The sequence below is a fragment of the Nerophis lumbriciformis genome, linkage group LG03 (assembly GCF_033978685.3).
Source record: "Nerophis lumbriciformis linkage group LG03, RoL_Nlum_v2.1, whole genome shotgun sequence".
Taxonomy (NCBI): Eukaryota; Metazoa; Chordata; class Actinopteri; order Syngnathiformes; family Syngnathidae; genus Nerophis; species Nerophis lumbriciformis.
Window position 1 is genome coordinate 71,045,359 of NC_084550.2, and position 18,835 is coordinate 71,064,193.

General features: G+C 41.6%; 1 protein-coding gene across 7 annotated transcripts in view; it reads left to right on the top strand.

The window, feature by feature from the left end:
• Positions 1-208: 208 nt before the first annotated feature.
• LOC133589561 (pituitary adenylate cyclase-activating polypeptide type I receptor-like) overlaps positions 209-18,835 on the top strand; it is a 135,374-nt gene continuing 116,747 nt past the window's right edge. For 2 of the 7 annotated variants that reach the window (XM_061942034.2, XM_061942019.2), the window contains exons 1-2: positions 209-418; positions 15,976-16,101. In XM_061942034.2, the coding sequence (XP_061798018.1) occupies positions 15,986-16,101 (116 nt within the window). In that variant the 5' untranslated portion in view covers positions 209-418; positions 15,976-15,985. Of the gene's footprint in view, positions 419-11,441; positions 11,553-15,975; positions 16,102-18,835 lie in introns of those variants that run through there. The other 5 variants (XM_061942050.2, XM_061942058.2, XM_061942066.2 and 2 more) reach the window with 5 other exon arrangements.

Genomic DNA, 18,835 nt, shown 5'->3' on the forward strand with positions numbered 1-18,835 from the left:
TCCCTAGTGTGTGGATGTGAGTGTGAATGTTGTCTGTCTATCTGTGTTGGCCTTGCGATGAGGTGGCGACTTGTCCAGGGTGTACCCCGCCTTCCGCCCGATTGTAGCTGAGATAGGCTCCAGCAACCCCAAAGGGAATAAGCGGTAGAAAATGGATGGATGGATGAATTCGACATTGAATAGACAGGAAATAGACTTTCTTTGAGTCATCCAACGCCAACCGCCTGTACTTCTTGCCTCTTCTTGCACACACAGACACACGATGCGAGGCCTCCGCGTTGCCATGGCGATGTGGTGATAGTCTTATGATTGAGAGGCTGGGGTGAAGCGGCGCCGCTACCACTTTGATTCTCACCAGCGCACTGCAGGCGCTATTTTCTCCATGATGGAGGAATTGACATTCAAAGAACACATAAAGGTGCGGCCAGCCACAATATTAGGTACACCTTCTCCATACCCAGATGGGGAACGACGCGACTTGGGGTGGTGTGGCTCCGTCGATATAGAGAGGGCGTGCCAGCAATTTGAGGGTTCCGGGTTCGATTCCCGCTTTCGCCACCCTTGTCACTGCCGTTGCGTCCTTGAGCAAGGCACTTTACCCACCTGCTCCCTGGTTTGAATGTAGCTTAAAGATGTAGATAATGGCTTTCACAATGTAAAGCGTTTGGAGTCACTAGAGAAAAGATGCTATATAAATATAATTCACTTCACGTCACTCCCAGCATGGTGAAGTGAATGAGTACCGTATTTTCCGCACTATAAGGCGCACCTAAAAACCACAAATTTTCTCAAAAGCTGACAGTGCGCCTTATATATGGATAAATATTAAGATTCATTTTCATAAAGTTTCGGTCTCGCAACTTCGGTAAACAGCCGCCATCTTTTTTCCCGGTAGAACAGGAAGCGCTTCTTCTTCTACGCAAGCAACCGCCAAGGTAAGCACCCGCCCCCATAGAACAGGAAGCGCTTCTTCTTCTACTGTAAGCAACCACCCACCCGCGTAGAAGGAGAAAAAGCGCGCGGATATCACCGTACGTTTCATTTCCTTTGTGTGTTTACATCTGTAAAGACCACAAAATGGCTCCTACTAAGCGACAGGTATCCGGTTCATGAAAAGACGCAATCTCTCCATCCGCACACGGATTACTATTTCACAGCAACTGATATTCCTGTGAACCGCACTGTGGATACAACGGGAGCACGTACGGTGAATATTCGCACCACAGGGAATGAGAAGTCATCCTTCACTGTGGTTCTAGCTTGCCATGCTAATGGCCAGAAACTTCCACCCATGGTGATATTCAAAAGGAAGACCTTGCCAAAAGAGACCTTTCCAGCCGGCGTCATCATAAAAGCTAACTCGAAGGGATGGATGGATGAAGAAAAGATGAGCGAGTGGTTAAGGTAAGTTTAAGTTTACGCGAAGAGGCCGGGTGGCTTTTTTCACGCAGCTCCGTCCATGTTGATATACGACTCCATGCGCGCCCACATCACGCTGGTTTTTAATATATTATTAAAGTTTGACTGACCTATTTGACTGTTTTTTTGACATTCCTTTAGCGCAGTTAGATGCGGCTTATAACACGGGGCGGCTTATAGGTGGACAAAGTTTTGAAATATGCCGTTCATTGAAGGCGCGGCTTATAACCCAGGGCGCCTTATGGTGCGGAAAATACGGTACACAACGTGACAACTTCACTGCTTTTGGGATTTGTAGATATATATTCATCAGACTGCTGATACTGTGCAACATCATGGAATGTTCCTTTTGATGCTGGACAATTCTTTGAATATGGACATGAAAATGATGTCCACTCTTCCTCTCCTCACCCATGTCCTCCATCCTCTTCCTCTCTGGCCTGAAGCGACGTGCTACTGAGGACGTGTGTCATCCGCTACAGAAGGTTTCTGTTTCTGTGACAACCCACAATCACATCAGCACACAAAGTAGCAGCCTGCTATTAAAGCCGGTCGGTAGCTTTTGAAAAGACTGAGTCACGGCGTGGTGACGTCACTAAGTCCCTCATAATGACACACTGCGAGGAGTCATCTGAAAAGCTTCGCATTTACCTCCAAAATACGTATCATCATTAGCATGTTAGCATGTGTCACAGCCAGGAATTCTCCTCTCATGGAACTAAGACCACATAAAAATACTAAAAGCAAAAAAAACGCTTGTAGCAAGAACACTATCAGATGTACAAAGTACAAAAGCAGTGAAGTTGTCAGGTTGTGTAAATGGTCAATAAAAAGAGAATACAACAAATCCTTTTCAACTTACCGTATTTTCCGCACCATAAGGCGCCCTGGGTTATAAGCCGCGCCTTCAATGAACGGCATATTTCAAAACTTTGTCCACCTATAAGCCGCCCCGTGTTATAAGCCGCATCTAACTGCGCTAAAGGAATGTCAAAAAAACAGTCAAATAGGTCAGTCAAACTTTAATAATATATTAAAAACCAGCGTGATGTGGGCGCGCATGGAGTCGTATATCAACATGGACGGAGCTGCGTGAAAAAAGCCACCCGGCCTCTTCGCGTAAACTTCCCTTAACCACTCGCTCATCTTTTCTTCATCCATCCATCCCTTCGAGTTAGCTTTAATGATGACGCCGGCTGGAAAGGTCTCTTTTGGCAAGGTCTTCCTTTTGAATATCACCATGGGTGGAAGTTTCTGGCCATTAGCATGGCAAGCTAGAACCACAGTGAAGGATGACTTCTCATTCCCTGTGGTGCGAATATTCACCGTACGTGCTCCCGTTGTATCCACAGTGCGGTTCACAGGAATATCAAAAGTCAGTGGAACCTCGTCCATGTTGATAATGTTCTCTGGCCGGATCTTTTTTTCAGCTATCTTGTTTTTACAATATGCACGGAAAGTAGCCAGCTTTTCTTGAAAGTCTTTAGGCAGTTGCTGTGAAATAGTAGTCCGTGTGCGGATGGAGAGATTGCGTTTTGGAAACCTGTCGCTTAGTAGGAGCCATTTTGTGGTCTTTACAGATGTAAACACACAAAGGAAATGAAACGTAATATCCGCGCGCTTCTTCTTCTTCTACGCGGGCGGGTGGTTGCTTACAGTAGAAGAAGAAGCGCTTCCTGTTCTATGGGGGCGGGTGCTTACCTTGGCGGTTGCTTGCGTAGAAGAAGAAGCACTTCCTCTTCTACGGGAAAAAAAGATGGCGGCTGTTTACCGTAGTTGCGAGACCGAAACTTTATGAAAATGAATCTTAATATTAATCCATATATAAAGCGCACCGGGTTAAAAGCCGCACTGTCAGCTTTTGAGTAAATTTGTGGTTTTTAGGTGCGGCTAATAGTGCGGAAAATACGGTATATTCAATTGAATAGACTGCAAAGACAAGATATTTCATGTTCACACTGACAAACTTATTTTTTATGTGCAAATAATCATGAACTTAGAATTTAATGGCAGCAACACATTGCAAAAAAAGGCATTTTTACCACTGTGTTACATGGCCTTTCCTTTTAACAACACTCAGTAAAGGTTTGGGAACTGCACTGCAAAAAGTCAGTGTTCAAAAACAAGAAAAAATAAATATATATATGGGTATTTTACTTGAACTAAGCAAAATTATCTGCCAATAAAACAAGAAAATTTGGCTTGTCAAGACTTTCCAAAACAAGTCAAATTAGCTAACCTCAATGAACCCCAAAATAGCTTAAAATAAGTATATTCTCACTAATAACAAGTGCACTTTTCTTGGTAGAATAAAAAGAGACCTTTTTGCTCAATATGTTGAAAAATATTCTTAAATGGAGTAAATGCTAGTGCTATTATCTTGACATAATGATATTACATTTCTTGAAAGCAGCAAACTTATACTAAAAAATAATTTATTGTTCTTAATGGAAAGGCAACAAGGCAAGCGCTTGTTACTCTCGGGGTCTCCTAGCCGCTCAGGCAAATCACATTGTCTAAAAATGCATTTTTCCATGGATAACATGACATCATCGCGCCAAGTGCGCGCTCTTTCAGTCAATTAGTGCGCATATATACAGCCCGGCCCCCGGCCAAACATTTTTTAATTGTAATTTTGAAGAATTTATCTGAATGTGCATGAACTATTTCTGTTCAAAATTGTTAGAAATGTTAAATGTTTAAATATTAATTTACTGTACTGTGCCAACTGTACTACTATATGAGTACCTATTTTCTATTGTTTCATTGAAAGTAAAACAGCAAAGTCCATTTGGCTGTCATCTGTTTTAATTATGAGACACAATTGTGTCAAAGTCATGATTTTTTTTTTGTTCATGCTTGAAATAAGAAATGATGACTTTAAAAAAGTAGTTTTCTACTTGTGAGTGTTGATGACCAGTGTTGGGCTAGTTACTGAAAACCAGTAACTAGTTACTTTACTAGTTACTTTATTTCAAAAGTAACTCAGTTACTAACTCAGTTACTTACACCAAAAAGTAATGCGTTACTGTGAAAAGTAACTATTTAGTTACTTCTTTTTTTCTTCTTTTTTTTTTAAAGCTCCCATTAATGCCCTTTTAGCCTTCATTTCAGTACTGTTATTGCACTGGAGAATAATACAATCTGTTGATCAACTTGACATGCATTTTTATTTTCCTTTTAACATAATGAATGAAAAACAGTGCAACATAAAAAGGCATTCCTCCTTTCTTTAAACTTGGACCAATGACCATTAATAAAAAACAAGTTTAAGTGCAACATAAGAAGAAACATCATCTTCCTTGAAACATAGGTAGTGAAATAAAGCCTGACATCTGGAGTGATGCTGCTGTCTTCCACACTTGGAGTCATGGATTGTACAATCCTTGTTTTCAGTGGCAGGATCATTGACACAGATGGTGAAGTTTCAGTGCTCAGTAGAGATGGAACACTTTTGAAGGGTTTAAGCACCTGGAGGACCTCACCTGCCACTCTCACATCATCATCAGACAGGGTCACATTTGTCTTCAGGGTGTTGTGGGTCAATGCAGAGTATATAGCTGCCTGCTGCTCCAACATATCATAAGTGGAGTTCCACCTCGTTGGGACATCATGTATGAGCAGGCAGCTTTAGCATTTCTTGCTTTGTCTTAAGCACATGAGCAGCTGTTGTGCTTGGGTGGAAGTAAGAAACCTTCCTGATCCTCCCAAAGAGGCGCTCCATCCTATTGACTGAGATTCCCTTCTGTGATGCCAAATTCACTACATGTGCAAAGCACCTATCTGTGGTCCCAGTCCTGCCTCATTCTCTGTCATTATTTGATTTTTGGCATTATCACGTGTGACTGGGATATCTTTATCTTCCAGTCCTCCACTGCTTGTGTCAGCACCTGCGCAAGGTGACTCTCGTAGAGGGGGCGTGTCTTCTCATCTCCCAGTCTGCTGTGATGAAGTGAGCGCTTATAGTTCCGCTGGACGTCCAGCCGTCTGTCATGAGCGCAACAGATGATGCTCGGGATAGTTTTTTCTTCTCCTGCTCATAAAGATCTGGCACAATCTTATTGCTGAAGTGGGTGCGCGACGGGATGTCGTAACGTGGTTCAAGCACGTTCAGCATGTGTTTAAAACCCTCGTTTTGCACAACCGAGTCTGCACTTATAAACACACCGATTCAATGGCGGGGGCGTTCAAGCTCCTCCGTTACTCCGCTCGCCATGACCACGCTGTGTGTGGACTGAATGTGCCAACAACTTTTTTTTTTTCACTTGTGTGCCTCCCCACACACACACACACACACATAGACCGCGCCTCTTTTCTTCTCTCCGGCTTGTGACAGAGGAAGATTCAGAAGAACGACACCGCAGCGCTTCTGTTTCTAGCCGATACTACATCAAAAGTAACGTATAATAATGCAGTAACGCATCATGTAGTAACGGTAACTAAATTACTGAATAAAAAAAAATAACGCGTTAGATTACTAGTTACCGCCGAAACTAACGGCGTTACAGTAACGCGTTACTTTGTAACGCGTTAGTCCCAACACTGTTGATGACACAGCTTTGCAACACTTGATATTCTAGTTTCAAGCATGTTTTACTCAATATAGGTCATCAAATCTGTAATATCTTACTGATGACCAAAACACTTAAAACAAGTAAAACACTCTAACATCAAATCTGCTTAGTGAGAAGAATGATCTTATCAGACAGAAAATAAGCAAATATCACCCTTATTTGACATAGTTCATCTTACTTAGAATTCAGTTTTTGCAGTGCAGGAGTTCTCTTTTCATGGAACTAAGACAAGATAAAAAATACAAAAGCAAAATTAAAGCTGCAAGCAGCATTGGTCAGGCCCGCATATTTGGCAGGTGCTAATCCTAAGTGTCCCAATACTTTTGTCAAGTTTGAGAAGTGTCCCAAAACGTTTGTCCAGTGTAAGTGTCCCAATACTTTTGTTCAGTGGTAGTCCTTAGTGTCCGAATACTTTTGTCCAGTGGTAGTCATAAGTGTCCCAATACTTTTGTCCAGTGGTAGTCCTAAGTGTCCCAATACTTTTGTCAAGTTTTAGTCCTAAGTGTCCCAATACTTTTGTCCAGTGTAAGTGTCCCAATACTTTTGTCCAGTTGCCCAATACTTTTGTTCAGTGGTAGTAGTAAGTGTCCCAATACTTTTGTCAAGTTGTAGTCCCAAGTGTCCCAATACTTTTGTAAAGTGGTAGTCCTAAGTGTCCCAATACTTTTGTCTACTTTTAGTCCTAAGTGTCCCAAGACTTTTGTCTCGTGTACCTACCTTGTCTGCATAGTGTGGGCATGTTGGTGCTGCCTGCTTTTAAGCAGTCATCTTGAGAAAACAGCAGCGCAGCAGCATCAGCGCAGCGGTTCTTTGAAGGCTCATAAAATCAAAACCGGAGCAGTTAGAAACATTCTTTCGATAACTTTTATTTGGAAGGGTTCAATCTCTCTCCTGTGTAAGTTTTAAGCTGAAACGACAAACGGGCTCAGAGGAGATAATGTTTGAAGAGAAGTGACCGGTTTATAAAAAAAATTTGTTTTGAAGGGGAAATTGCAAACTTCCTGTTGATTTTTGCTGAGGGTTGTCAATCTATGAAATGTAGGTCTAAGTGAGACCTACATAGAGGTTTTTGTTTCATGTCTCTCCGACTTTCCCAGTGGGAGTTACAGGCAGTCTTGTCATTTTTTTCTTCCGAGGAGCAGTTTTTTCTGCGTTTTATAAAAAAATTGCGGTAGAGCACAATTTTGAGATTTGGGGTTAGGTTTTTTTTCAATAGATCGCAATTTTAACCAGTCCCGATGTGTGTGTTCAGTTTGGTGAGTTTTGAAGCATGTTAAGGGGGTCAAATTACAGCTCAAAGAGGCAAAAGTGACTGTTTTTAGTACTTTTTTTGTCTTGAAGGGGGAATTGCCAACTTCCTGTTGATTTTTGCCCGAGGATATACAATTATGAAAACTAGTTCTAAGTCAGACCTACATAGAGGTTTTTGTTTCATGTCTCTCCGACCTTTCTAGTGGGAGTTACAGGCAGTTTTGTCATTTTTTTCTTCCGAGGAGCAGTTTTTTCTGCGTTTTATAAAAAAATTGCGGTAGAGCACAATTTTGAGATTTGGGGTTAGTTTTTTTTCAATAGATCGCAATTTTAACCAGTCCCGATGTGTGTGTTCAGTTTGGTGAGTTTTGAAGCATGTTAAGGGGGTCAAATTACAGCTCAAAGAGGCAAAAGTGACTGTTTTTAGTACTTTTTTTGTCTTGAAGGGGGAATTGCCAACTTCCTGTTGATTTTTGCCCGAGGATATACAATTATGAAAACTAGTTCTAAGTCAGACCTACATAGAGGTTTTTGTTTCATGTCTCTCCGACCTTTCTAGTGGGAGTTACAGGCAGTCTAGTTTTTTTTTCTTCCTAGGGGGCGCTAGAGCGCAATTTTGAGTTTTGGGGTTTGGTTTTTTCATTAAAAGACAATTTTCGCAGGTCCTGATGTGTGGGTCAAATATGGTGAGTTTTGTAGCATGTTAAGTGGGTCAAATTAGTGCTCAAAGAGGCGGCCGGTATAATAATAATAAAACCTTACAAATTCAATAGGTCCTTATGTCCCATTGCATAAGGACTCCCTTTGGGAGTCCTTGTCCTTATGCAATGGGCCATGCGGGCCCTAAAAAGCTTTGGTTCATGGACACTATCAGATATACAAACTCCAAAAGCAGTGAAGTTGTCATGTTGTGTAAATGGTAAATAAAAACATGATTTAATGCAAATCCTTTTCAACTTATATTCAATTGAATAAACTGCAAAGACAAGATATTTCATGTTCACACTGACAAACTTTCTTATTTTTTGCAAATAATCATGAACTTAGAATTGAATGGCAGCAACACATTGCAAAAAAAAGACATTTTACCAGTGTGTTACATGGCCTTTCCTTTTAACAACACTCAGTAAAGGTTTGGGAACTGATGTAGTGGAATTTCTGCCCTCTGTACCATTTTTTGTTGTTTGTCAAAGTCTGGAGCGAACAAGGTCGAAAAGCATTAAGGAGGACGCTGACATTGTACAAGATATCTTCATTGTTTATTATGGCCAAGAGACCCAAGAATGTTGATCCAAAAACAGCTGGTCCCTGTTGGAAGGACACACAACCACCAGGGAACAGATAAATAACCAAGTAGACCAATATAGGAGGATTCAAGCTCTTTCCTTTGTTTCCAGCTCGAGGGAGCTCTTTCTTTTTCTCCGGAGAAAACTGTCTGTTTCATGGCAATCCAATCCAACCTTGTACCATTCGATTATGGGTAAATACAACTCTCGTGATTAATTCTCTTTTGTTCCTGTTTAAGATTTGGACTTTCTCCTACACTGAGGAGACACATTTTTGAAGTGGAATTATTCCCATTCTTGCTTGATGTACAGCTTAAGTTGTTCAACAGTCCGGGGGTCTCTATGTTTGTATTGTATTTCGATACCGTCGATCATAATATTTTATTAGAGCGTATCAAAACACGTATTGGTATGTCAGACTTAGCCTTGTCGTGGTTTAACTCTTATCTTACTGACAGGATGCAATGCGTCTCCCATAATAATGTGACCTCGGACTATGTTAAGGTAACGTGCGGAGTTCCTCAGGGTTCGGTTCTTGGCCCTGCACTCTTTAGTATTTACATGCTACCGCTAGGCGACATCATACGCAAATACGGTGTTAGCTTTCATTGTTATGCTGATGACAGCCAACTCTACATGCCCCTAAAGCTGACCAACACGCCGGATTGTAGTCAGCTGGAGGCGTGTCTTAATGAAATTAAACAATGGATGTCCGCTAACTTCTTGCAACTCAACGCCAAGAAAACGGAATTGCTGATTATCGGTCCTGCTAAACACCGACATTTATTTAATAATACCACCTTAACATTTGACAACCAAACAATTACACAAGGCGAATCAGTAAAGAATCTGGGTATTATCTTCCACCCAACTCTCTCCTTTGAGTCACACATTAAGAGTGTTACTAAAACGGCCTTCTTTCATCTCCGTAATATCGCTAAAATTCGTTCTATTTTATCCACTAGCGACGCTGAGATCATTATTCATGCGTTCGTTACGTCTCGTCTCGACTACTGTAACGTATTATTTTGGGGTCTCCCTATGTCTAGCATTAAAAGATTACAGTTGGTACAAAATGCAGCTGCTAGACTTTTGACAAGAACAAGAAAGTTTGATCATATTACGCCTATACTGTATATACCTTTATATACATATATACATATATATATACCTATACTGGCTCACCTGCACTGGCTTCCTGTGCACTTAAGATGTGACTTTAAGGTTTTACTACTTACGTATAAAATACTACACGGTCTAGCTCCGTCCTATCTTGTCGATTGCATTGTACCATATGTCCCGGCAAGAAATCTGCCTTCAAAGAACTCCGGCTTATTAGTGATTCCCAGAGCCCAAAAAAAGTCTGCGGGCTATAGAGCGTTTTCTATTGGGGCTCCAGTACTATGGAATGCCCTCCCGGTAACAATTAGAGATGCTACCTCAGTAGAAGCATTTAAGTCCCATCTTAAAACTCATTTGTATACTCTAGCCTTTAAATAGCCCCCCTGTTAGACCAGTTGATCTGCCGTTTCTTTTCTTTTCTCCTCTGCTCCCCTATTCCTTGTGGAGGGGGGGGGGGGGGGGGGCACAGGTCCGGTGGCCATGGATGAAGTGCTGGCTGTCCAGAGTCGGGACCCGGGGTGGACCGCTCGCCTGTGCATCGGCTGGGAACATCTCTGCGCTGCTGACCCGTCTCCGCTCGGGATGGTGTCCTGCTGGCCCCACTATGGACTGGACTCTTACTATCATGTTGGATCCACTATGGACTGGACTCTCACAATATTATGTTAGATCCACTATGGACTGGACTCTCTCACTATTATGTTAGATCCACTATGGACTGGACTCTCACAATATTATGTTAGATCCACTATGGACTGGACTCTCTCACTATTATGTTAGATCCACTATGGACTGGACTCTCACTATTATGTTAGATCCACTATGGACTGGACTCTCACACTATTATGTTAGATCCACTATGGACTGGACTCTCACAATATTATGTTGGATCCACTATGGACTGGACTCTCACACTATTATGTTAGATCCACTATGGACTGGACTCTCACACTATTATGTTAGATCCACTATGGACTGGACTCTTACTATTATGTTGGATCCACTATGGACTGGACTCTCACAATATTATGTTAGATCCACTATGGACTGGACTCTCTCACTATTATGTTAGATCCACTATGGACTGGACTCTCACTATTATGTTAGATCCACTATGGACTGGACTCTCACACTGTTATGTTAGATCCACTATGGACTGGACTCTCACTATTATGTTAGATCCACTATGGACTGGACTCTTACTATTATGTTGGATCCACTATGGACTGGACTCTCACAATATTATGTTAGATCCACTATGGACTGGACTCTCTCACTATTATGTTAGATCCACTATGGACTGGACTCTCACTATTATGTTAGATCCACTATGGACTGGACTCTCACACTGTTATGTTAGATCCACTATGGACTGGACTCTCACACTATTATGTTAGATCCACTATGGACTGGACTCTCACAATATTATGTCAGACCCACTCGACATCCATTGCTTTCGGTCTCCCCTAGAGGGGGGTGGGGTTACCCACATATGCGGTCCTCTCCAAGGTTTCTCATAGTCATTCACATCGACGTCCCACTGGGGTGAGTTTTTCCTTGCCCTTATGTGGGCTTTGTACCGAGGATGTCGTTGTGGCTTGTGCAGCCCTTTGAGACACTTGTGATTTAGGGCTATATAAATAAACATTGATTGATTGATGTGAAAGGGTATGTAAAATATATTTGTCTCCCAGTGTGTACAAAGTGTGGCCCCCAGCCACCCAAGGAGCCACAACGTGTTTGTTTTTTTTTTGTTTTTTTTGCTTTCTAAGTGGAACTTGAACAGGAAGTGTCTGCCAAGTTCCAGGTGGAGAAAAGAAGCCAGTCACAGTCGAGAAGCACGCTGTGCAATTTGCACCCAGCAGGGAGTGGAATGTGGGACTCCTGCCTTCTGGAGCGTGTGAGTGGACAACATTTTATCATCTTGCTGTGACATCATGGACATATTCCAGTGGAGAAAGAAACATACAGGTAAAAGCCAGTAAATTAGAATATTTTGAAAAACTTGATTTATTTCAGTAATTGCATTCAAAAGGTGTAACTTGTACATTATATTTATTCATTGCACACAGACTGATGCATTCAAATGTTTATTTCATTTAATTTTGATGATTTGAAGTGGCAACAAATGAAAATCCAAAATTCCGTGTGTCACAAAATTAGAATATTACTTAAGGCTAATACAAAAAAGGGATTTTTAGAAATGTTGGCCAACTGAAAAGTATGAAAATGAAAAATATGAGCATGTACAATACTCAATACTTGGTTGGAGCTCCTTTTGCCTCAATTACTGCGTTAATGCGGCGTGGCATGGAGTCCATGAGTTTCTGGCACTGCTCAGGTGTTATGAGAGCCCAGGTTGCTCTGATAGTGGCCTTCAACTCTTCTGCGTTTTTGGGTCTGGCATTCTGCATCTTCCTTTTCACAATACCCCACAGATTTTCTATGGGGCTAAGGTCAGGGGAGTTGGCGGGCCAATTTAGAACAGAAATACCATGGTCCGTAAACCAGGCACGGGTAGATTTTGCGCTGTGTGCAGGCGCCAAGTCCTGTTGGAACTTGAAATCTCCATCTCCATAGAGCAGGTCAGCAGCAGGAAGCATGAAGTGCTCTAAAACTTGCTGGTAGACGGCTGCGTTGACCCTGGATCTCAGGAAACAGAGTGGACCGACACCCGCAGATGACATGGCACCCCAAACCATCACCCAACCATGCAAATTTTGCATTTCCTTTGGAAATCGAGGTCCCAGAGTCTGGAGGAAGACAGGAGAGGCACAGGATCCACGTTGCCTGAAGTCTAGTGTAAAGTTTCCACCATCAGTGATAGTTTGGGGTGCCATGTCATCTGCTGGTGTCAGTCCACTCTGTTTCCTGAGATCCAGGGTCAACGCAGCCGTCTACCAGCAAGTTTTAGAGCACTTCATGCTTCCTGCTGCTGACCTGCTCTATGGAGATGGAGATTTCAAGTTCCAACAGGACTTGGCGCCTGCACACAGCGCAAAATCTACCCGTGCCTGGTTTACGGACCATGGTATTTCTGTTCTAAATTGGCCCGCCAACTCCCCTGACCTTAGCCCCATAGAAAATCTGTGGGGTATTGTGAAAAGGAAGATGCAGAATGCCAGACCCAAAAACGCAGAAGAGTTGAAGGCCACTATCAGAGCAACCTGGGCTCTCATAACACCTGAGCAGTGCCAGAAACTCATCGACTCCATGCCACGCCGCATTAACGCAGTAATTGAGGCAAAAGGAGCTCCAACCAAGTATTGAGTATTGTACATGCTCATATTTTTCATTTTCATACTTTTCAGTTGGCCAACATTTCTAAAAATCCCTTTTTTGTATTAGCCTTAAGTAATATTCTAATTTTGTGACACACGGAATTTTGGATTTTCATTTGTTGCCACTTCAAATCATCAAAATTAAATGAAATAAACATTTGAATGCATCAGTCTGTGTGCAATGAATAAATATAATGTACAAGTTACACCTTTTGAATGCAATTACTGAAATAAATCAAGTTTTTCAAAATATTCTAATTTACTGGCTTTTACCTGTATTATAGATTTCAGTGTAGAAAGAAACATATTATTCCATGTCAACCTAGTTTGAAGTCCCTTCATGAACACACGGTGTGTGCGCGTGCGTGTGCGTGTGTGTGTGTGTGTGTGCACGTTTACTTTGTCAGACAAGTGCTTCTCTGACCTTTGACCCCACCAGACATTTCAATTAGGTCATTGTCTCGACTGTCCTTCTGTAAACTCATAATCTTTACATTCTACTCCATCGTTCTCTCTCTCTCTCTTTGTCTTTCTGTCACATGTTGTTCCTTTGCTTGGTCTGTTAGATTTACTTAACCAACCTTGACCTGCTCAGTGGCTTAGTGGTTAGAGTGTCCGCCCTGAGATGGGTAGGTTGTGAGTTCAAACCCCCGGCCGAGTCATACCAAAGACTGTAAAAATGGGACCCATTACCTCCCTGCTTGGCACTCAGCATCAAGGCTTGGAATTGGGGGTTAAATCACCAAAAATGATTTCCGGGCGCGGCCACCGCTGCTGCTCACTGCTCCCCTCACCTCCCAGGGTGTGATCAAGGGTGATGGGTCAAATGCAGAGGACACATTTCACCACACCTAGTGTGTGTGTGACTATCATTGCTACTTTACTTTAACTTTAACTGTCCATCTAATGTTCTGTTTGTCTTACTCTCTGCTTGTCTGTCTGTCTGCTCATCTGTCTGTCTTCCATCTCTCCGTCTTGTCTGTCTGTCTTCCATCTCTCCGTCTTGTCTGTCTGCTCATCTGTCTGTCTTCCATCTCTCCGTCTTGTCTGTCCACTCATCTGTCTGTCTTCCATCTCTCCGTCTTGTCTGTCCGCTCATCTGTCTGTCTTCCATCTCTCCGTCTTGTCTGTCCGCTCATCTGTCTGTCTTCCATCTCGCCGTCTTGGTAAATCTTTTTTTTTTGTTTTTGTTTTATATGTGCTTAAAATAAGGAAGTATCTTACTTAAGTCTGTTTAGTCACCTGTCGTCCACTTCTGCCTCGACCACGCTGGTGCTACCTGCGTTGTACCTATTCAATTGGCTGTTTCGTGCACTTGGCATCTGCATCATCACCGCCAAGTGTAACACCGTTCATACAAATACAGAAAAAGAAGAATAATTAAAGCTGCAAGCAGCATTGGTCGGGCCCATGTATTTGGCAGGTGCTAGTCATAAGTGTCCCAATACTTTTGTCTACTTTTAGTCTGAAGTGTCCCAAGACTTTTGTCTAGTGTACCTACCTTGTCTGCATTGTGTGGGCACGTTGGTGCTTCCTGCTTTTAAGCAGCCATCTTAAAAAGCGCAGCGGGTCTTTGAAGGGTCATAAAATCAAAACCGGAGCCGGTATTAAAACGCCGATCTATACTTTTAATCAAAAGGGTTCAATCTCTCTCCTGTGTTAGTTTGAAGGCAAAACGACAAACGCGCTCAGAGGAGTTCGTTTTTGAAGGAAGGTGACCGGTTTTTACAAAAAAATTGTTTTGAAAGGGGAATAGCAAACTTCCTGTTGATTTTTGCTGGGGGTTGTCAATTTATGAAATGTAGGTCTAAGTGAGACCTACGGAGAGGTTTTTGTTTCATGTCTCTCCAACCTTCCCAGTGGGAGTTAGAGGCAGTTTTGTCATTTTTTTCTTCCGAGGAGCAGTTTTTTCTACGTTTTATTCAAAAATTGCTCTAGAGCGCAATTTTTAAATTTGGGGTTAGGTTTTTTTATTGGATCACAATTTTTGCCAGTCCTGATGTGTGCGTTCAGTTCGGTGAGTTTTGAAGCGTGTTAAGGGGGTCAAATTACAGCTCAAAGAGGCAAAAGTGACTTTTAGTACTTTTTTGTCTTGAAGGGGGAATTGCCAACTTCCTGTTGATTTCTGCCCGATGATATACAATTATGAAAACTAGGTCTAAGTCAGACCTACATTATGAAAACTAGGTCTAAGTCAGACCTACATAGAGGTTTTTGTTTCATGTCTCTCCGACCTTCCTAGTGGGAGTTACAGGCAGTCTAGTTTATTTTTCCCTACGGGGCGCTAGAGCGCAATTTTGAGTTTTGGGGTTCGTTTTTTTTTTAAAAAGGTAATTTTCGCAGGTCCTGATGTGTCGGTCAAATATGGTGAGTTTTGAAGCATGTTAAGTGGGTCAAATTACAGTTTGTTGTGGCGGCGGAAGAATAAAGAATAATAATAAAACCTTACAAATATAATAGGTCCTTATGTCCCATTGTATAAGGTCTCCCTTTGGGAGTCCTTATACAATGGGCCATGCGGGCCCTAATAATAAAACCTTACAAATACAATAGGTCCTTATGTCCCATTGTATAAGGACTCCCTTTGGGAGTCCTTATACAATGGGCCATGCGGGCCCTAATTATGGTTTGTTGATATGACTAAAATGTTGATGCAAATGAATAATGATAATAGATGAAGTGAGTGGTGGTGCTAAGCTACATTTGTAGCCACAGCTGTCCTGGGTTAGACTGTGTCGGAAGCGCGGTGCCAGTTTGCGCCTACGTCCCCTCCGACCACCACTAAAGATTTGTGTAAATTCACACACCATTGTGAGCAGCACTGGGAGAAAGGGTGACGTGCCTTGCCCAAGGACACAGCGGCAACAACTTGGATGGCAGAGGCGGGGGTTGAACCTGGAACCCACACGTTGCTGGCATGGCCGCTCCACCCACAGCGCCACGCTGTTCCCCAAAACAACATTTTCCTCTAACTCTCTGAATAAGGTCTTGGAACATTCCATGGCTATTTTGGGAACTGAAAATGAATGCTTTGATCTGTAGAAGTTGAGGGATGGTGTCGCTGTCCTTGGTCCTGCAAGTGAACTCCACAACCGGCAACTCCACGCGTTCAGACGTGTTGCTGAGCAGGAAGACGCGCAGGGAGGCTGGCGTTCAAATCAGCGAAAGGTGAGTCACATGACACCCACTCAGCGCCTGGAGAATTGCACCCAGCAGGGAAGCAAACCTGCTGCTCGGTGCTCGTGGGCGTCTGGCAAATGTCAGCAGCGGCCGACTGAAGACAATTTTATCAATGGTTTCCTTTTAGAGCTGTCAAACCATTCAAATATTCAAATCATTCAAACGCTTCATCATTTTGCCTCGTAGTTAAGTCATCATCACATCAGTGGCCAAAAAGTTCAATTTTGGTCTCATCACTCCAAATGACTTTGTTCCAGAAGTTTTGAGGCTCGCCTCTGTGCTGTTTGGCGTAATGCAGTGGTTCTCAAACTTTTTTTGTCATCCCCCACTTTGGACAATGGGGAGTTTTCAAGCCCTACCTGCCCCCATCGCCCCAACAGAGCGCTAATGCCAAGCTTTAACATTTTCAAATTTATTGAACATCAAGTTGTATACAATAACATAAAATAACATTAAGTTCAATAATAAATAAAATAACTGTGCAGCTGTGGTATAACTTGCATCAAGTTCAATAATAAATAAAATAACTTGCATCAAGTTCAATAATAAATAAAATAACTTCCATCAAGTTCAATAATAAATCAAAAAAAGTGTTGTAACTTGCATCAAGTTCAATAATAAATCAAAAAAGTGTTATAACTTGCATCAAGTTCAATAATAAATCAAAGTGTTATAACTTGCATCACGTTCAATAATAAATAAAAAAAAAGTGTTATAACTTGCATCAAGTTCAATAATAAATCAAATAACTTGCATCAAGTTCAATAATAAATCAAAAAAAGTGTTATAACTTGCATCAAGTTCAATAATAAATAAAACAAAAGTGTTATAACTTGCATCAAGTTCAATAATAAAAAAAGTGTTATAACTTGCATCAAGTTCAATAATAAATCAAATAAAAGTGTTATAACTTGCATCAAGTTCAATAATAAATCAAATAACTTGCATCAAGTTCAATAATAAATCAAAAAAAGTGCTATAACTTGCATCAAGTTCAATAATAAATAAAACAAAAGTGTTATAACTTGCATCAAGTTCAATAATAAATCAAAAAAAGTGTTATAACTTGCATCAAGTTCAATAATAAATCAAAAAAAGTGTTATAACTTGCATCAAGTTCAATAATAAATAAAACAAAAGTGTTATAACTTGCATCAAGTTCAATAATAAATCAAAAAAAGTGTTATAACTTGCATCAAGTTCAATAATAAATCAAATAACTTGCATCAAGTTCAATAATAAATACAATAAAAGTGCCACTTTGCAATCTTTGCAAAAAAAAAAGGAGGAGCTATGCATTTGGCAAGACAGGGCTAGTGACAGCACTTTCCCCCGGGAGAGCCACCTTGCTTCACTGTGAAACAGCACGGCTGTATGATCAGCTCCCATTTCCTCACACAGTGCAGAGAACAGTCGCACTTTCAGTGGTCGTGTTTTGATCAAATTGACCGCGCTCACAACATCTGTTAAAACCTCATTGAGTTCGGGGCTGAGCTGCCTTGACGCGAGTGCTTCCCGGTGAATGACACAGTGTGTGCCCGTCACATTTTTGTTTCTCTGCAGGCGCTGGCTCTGGCTCGACGACCTTTGAGGTGCGAGTCACAAATGTATATATTTGTGTAATCGTGATCCACACATTAGCCTGCTACCCATCCGCGCGAAAGTTTGTTCCGCTTAGCCCCGCCCCCATTAGTTACTGTTGCTATGTCTGTCAAACTTTCGCTCGTACCGAGAAATATAAAGCCTACAGTAAAAATAAGTACCGGTAATTTCCATTTATTTATATAGCTGATTTCACAGACAGAATCACAAAGTGATTTACAGTGTGTATAGAAAATGAAAGCATAGTAAAAAAAATAATCTAAGAATATAATAATTAAAAAAAAAAAATTAAAGTGAAATTTCCTCCCGTTCCTCGCGCCCCACCTGTCATGTCTCTATTCCCCACCAGTGGGGCGCGCCCCACATTTTGAGAAACGCTGGCGTAATGTAAGCGGGATACTTTGTGACATTTGCGCAGAAATGTCTTTCTTCTGGCCACTCGACCATGCAGCCCATTTTTCTTCTGTCATGACTCGGTCCTGGGGTTTAGTTTTTCTCGAAGGCAACGGAAAGTTGGCTCGGGCGAGACGGGAATGTAAGTACATTTTTATTTAACACTATAATTACAAAACGAGGAAGTAAACAAAAGGCGCGCACTAGAGATGCGCGGATAGGCAATTATTTCATCCGCAACCACATCAGAAAGTCGTCAACCATCCGCCATCCACCCGATGTAACATTTGATCAGAACCGCACCCGCCCGTTGTTATATATCTAATATAGACGACCAGGCCTGAATAGCTTTGTCTTTGACCTTTTTTTTTTTACTTACAACTATACCTAATATATAAAGGGGTGGAAAAGTGACTATTACCTGCAGGGCAAACATTAGCTAACCAGAAGGCAATAACAATGTAAAAACACCTGCTTAAAAGATCTAATACAAATGTCCCTGAGGAATGTAAGGTGGGAGTACTGTAATTACCTAACGTTACATTATTATTTTCCATAACAATTTAGCCCCCTCCACAATATTAACCCGACGTTAAAACAGAACTAGCTATTTATTGATTAGCAATTGCCGAATCATGTAACATTAGCTTAATGCTAAAAAGCCAGCTACTATCATATTCTGTAACAGACAAATAATTTCATGTAGGCTAACGTTACCTACCTGCTA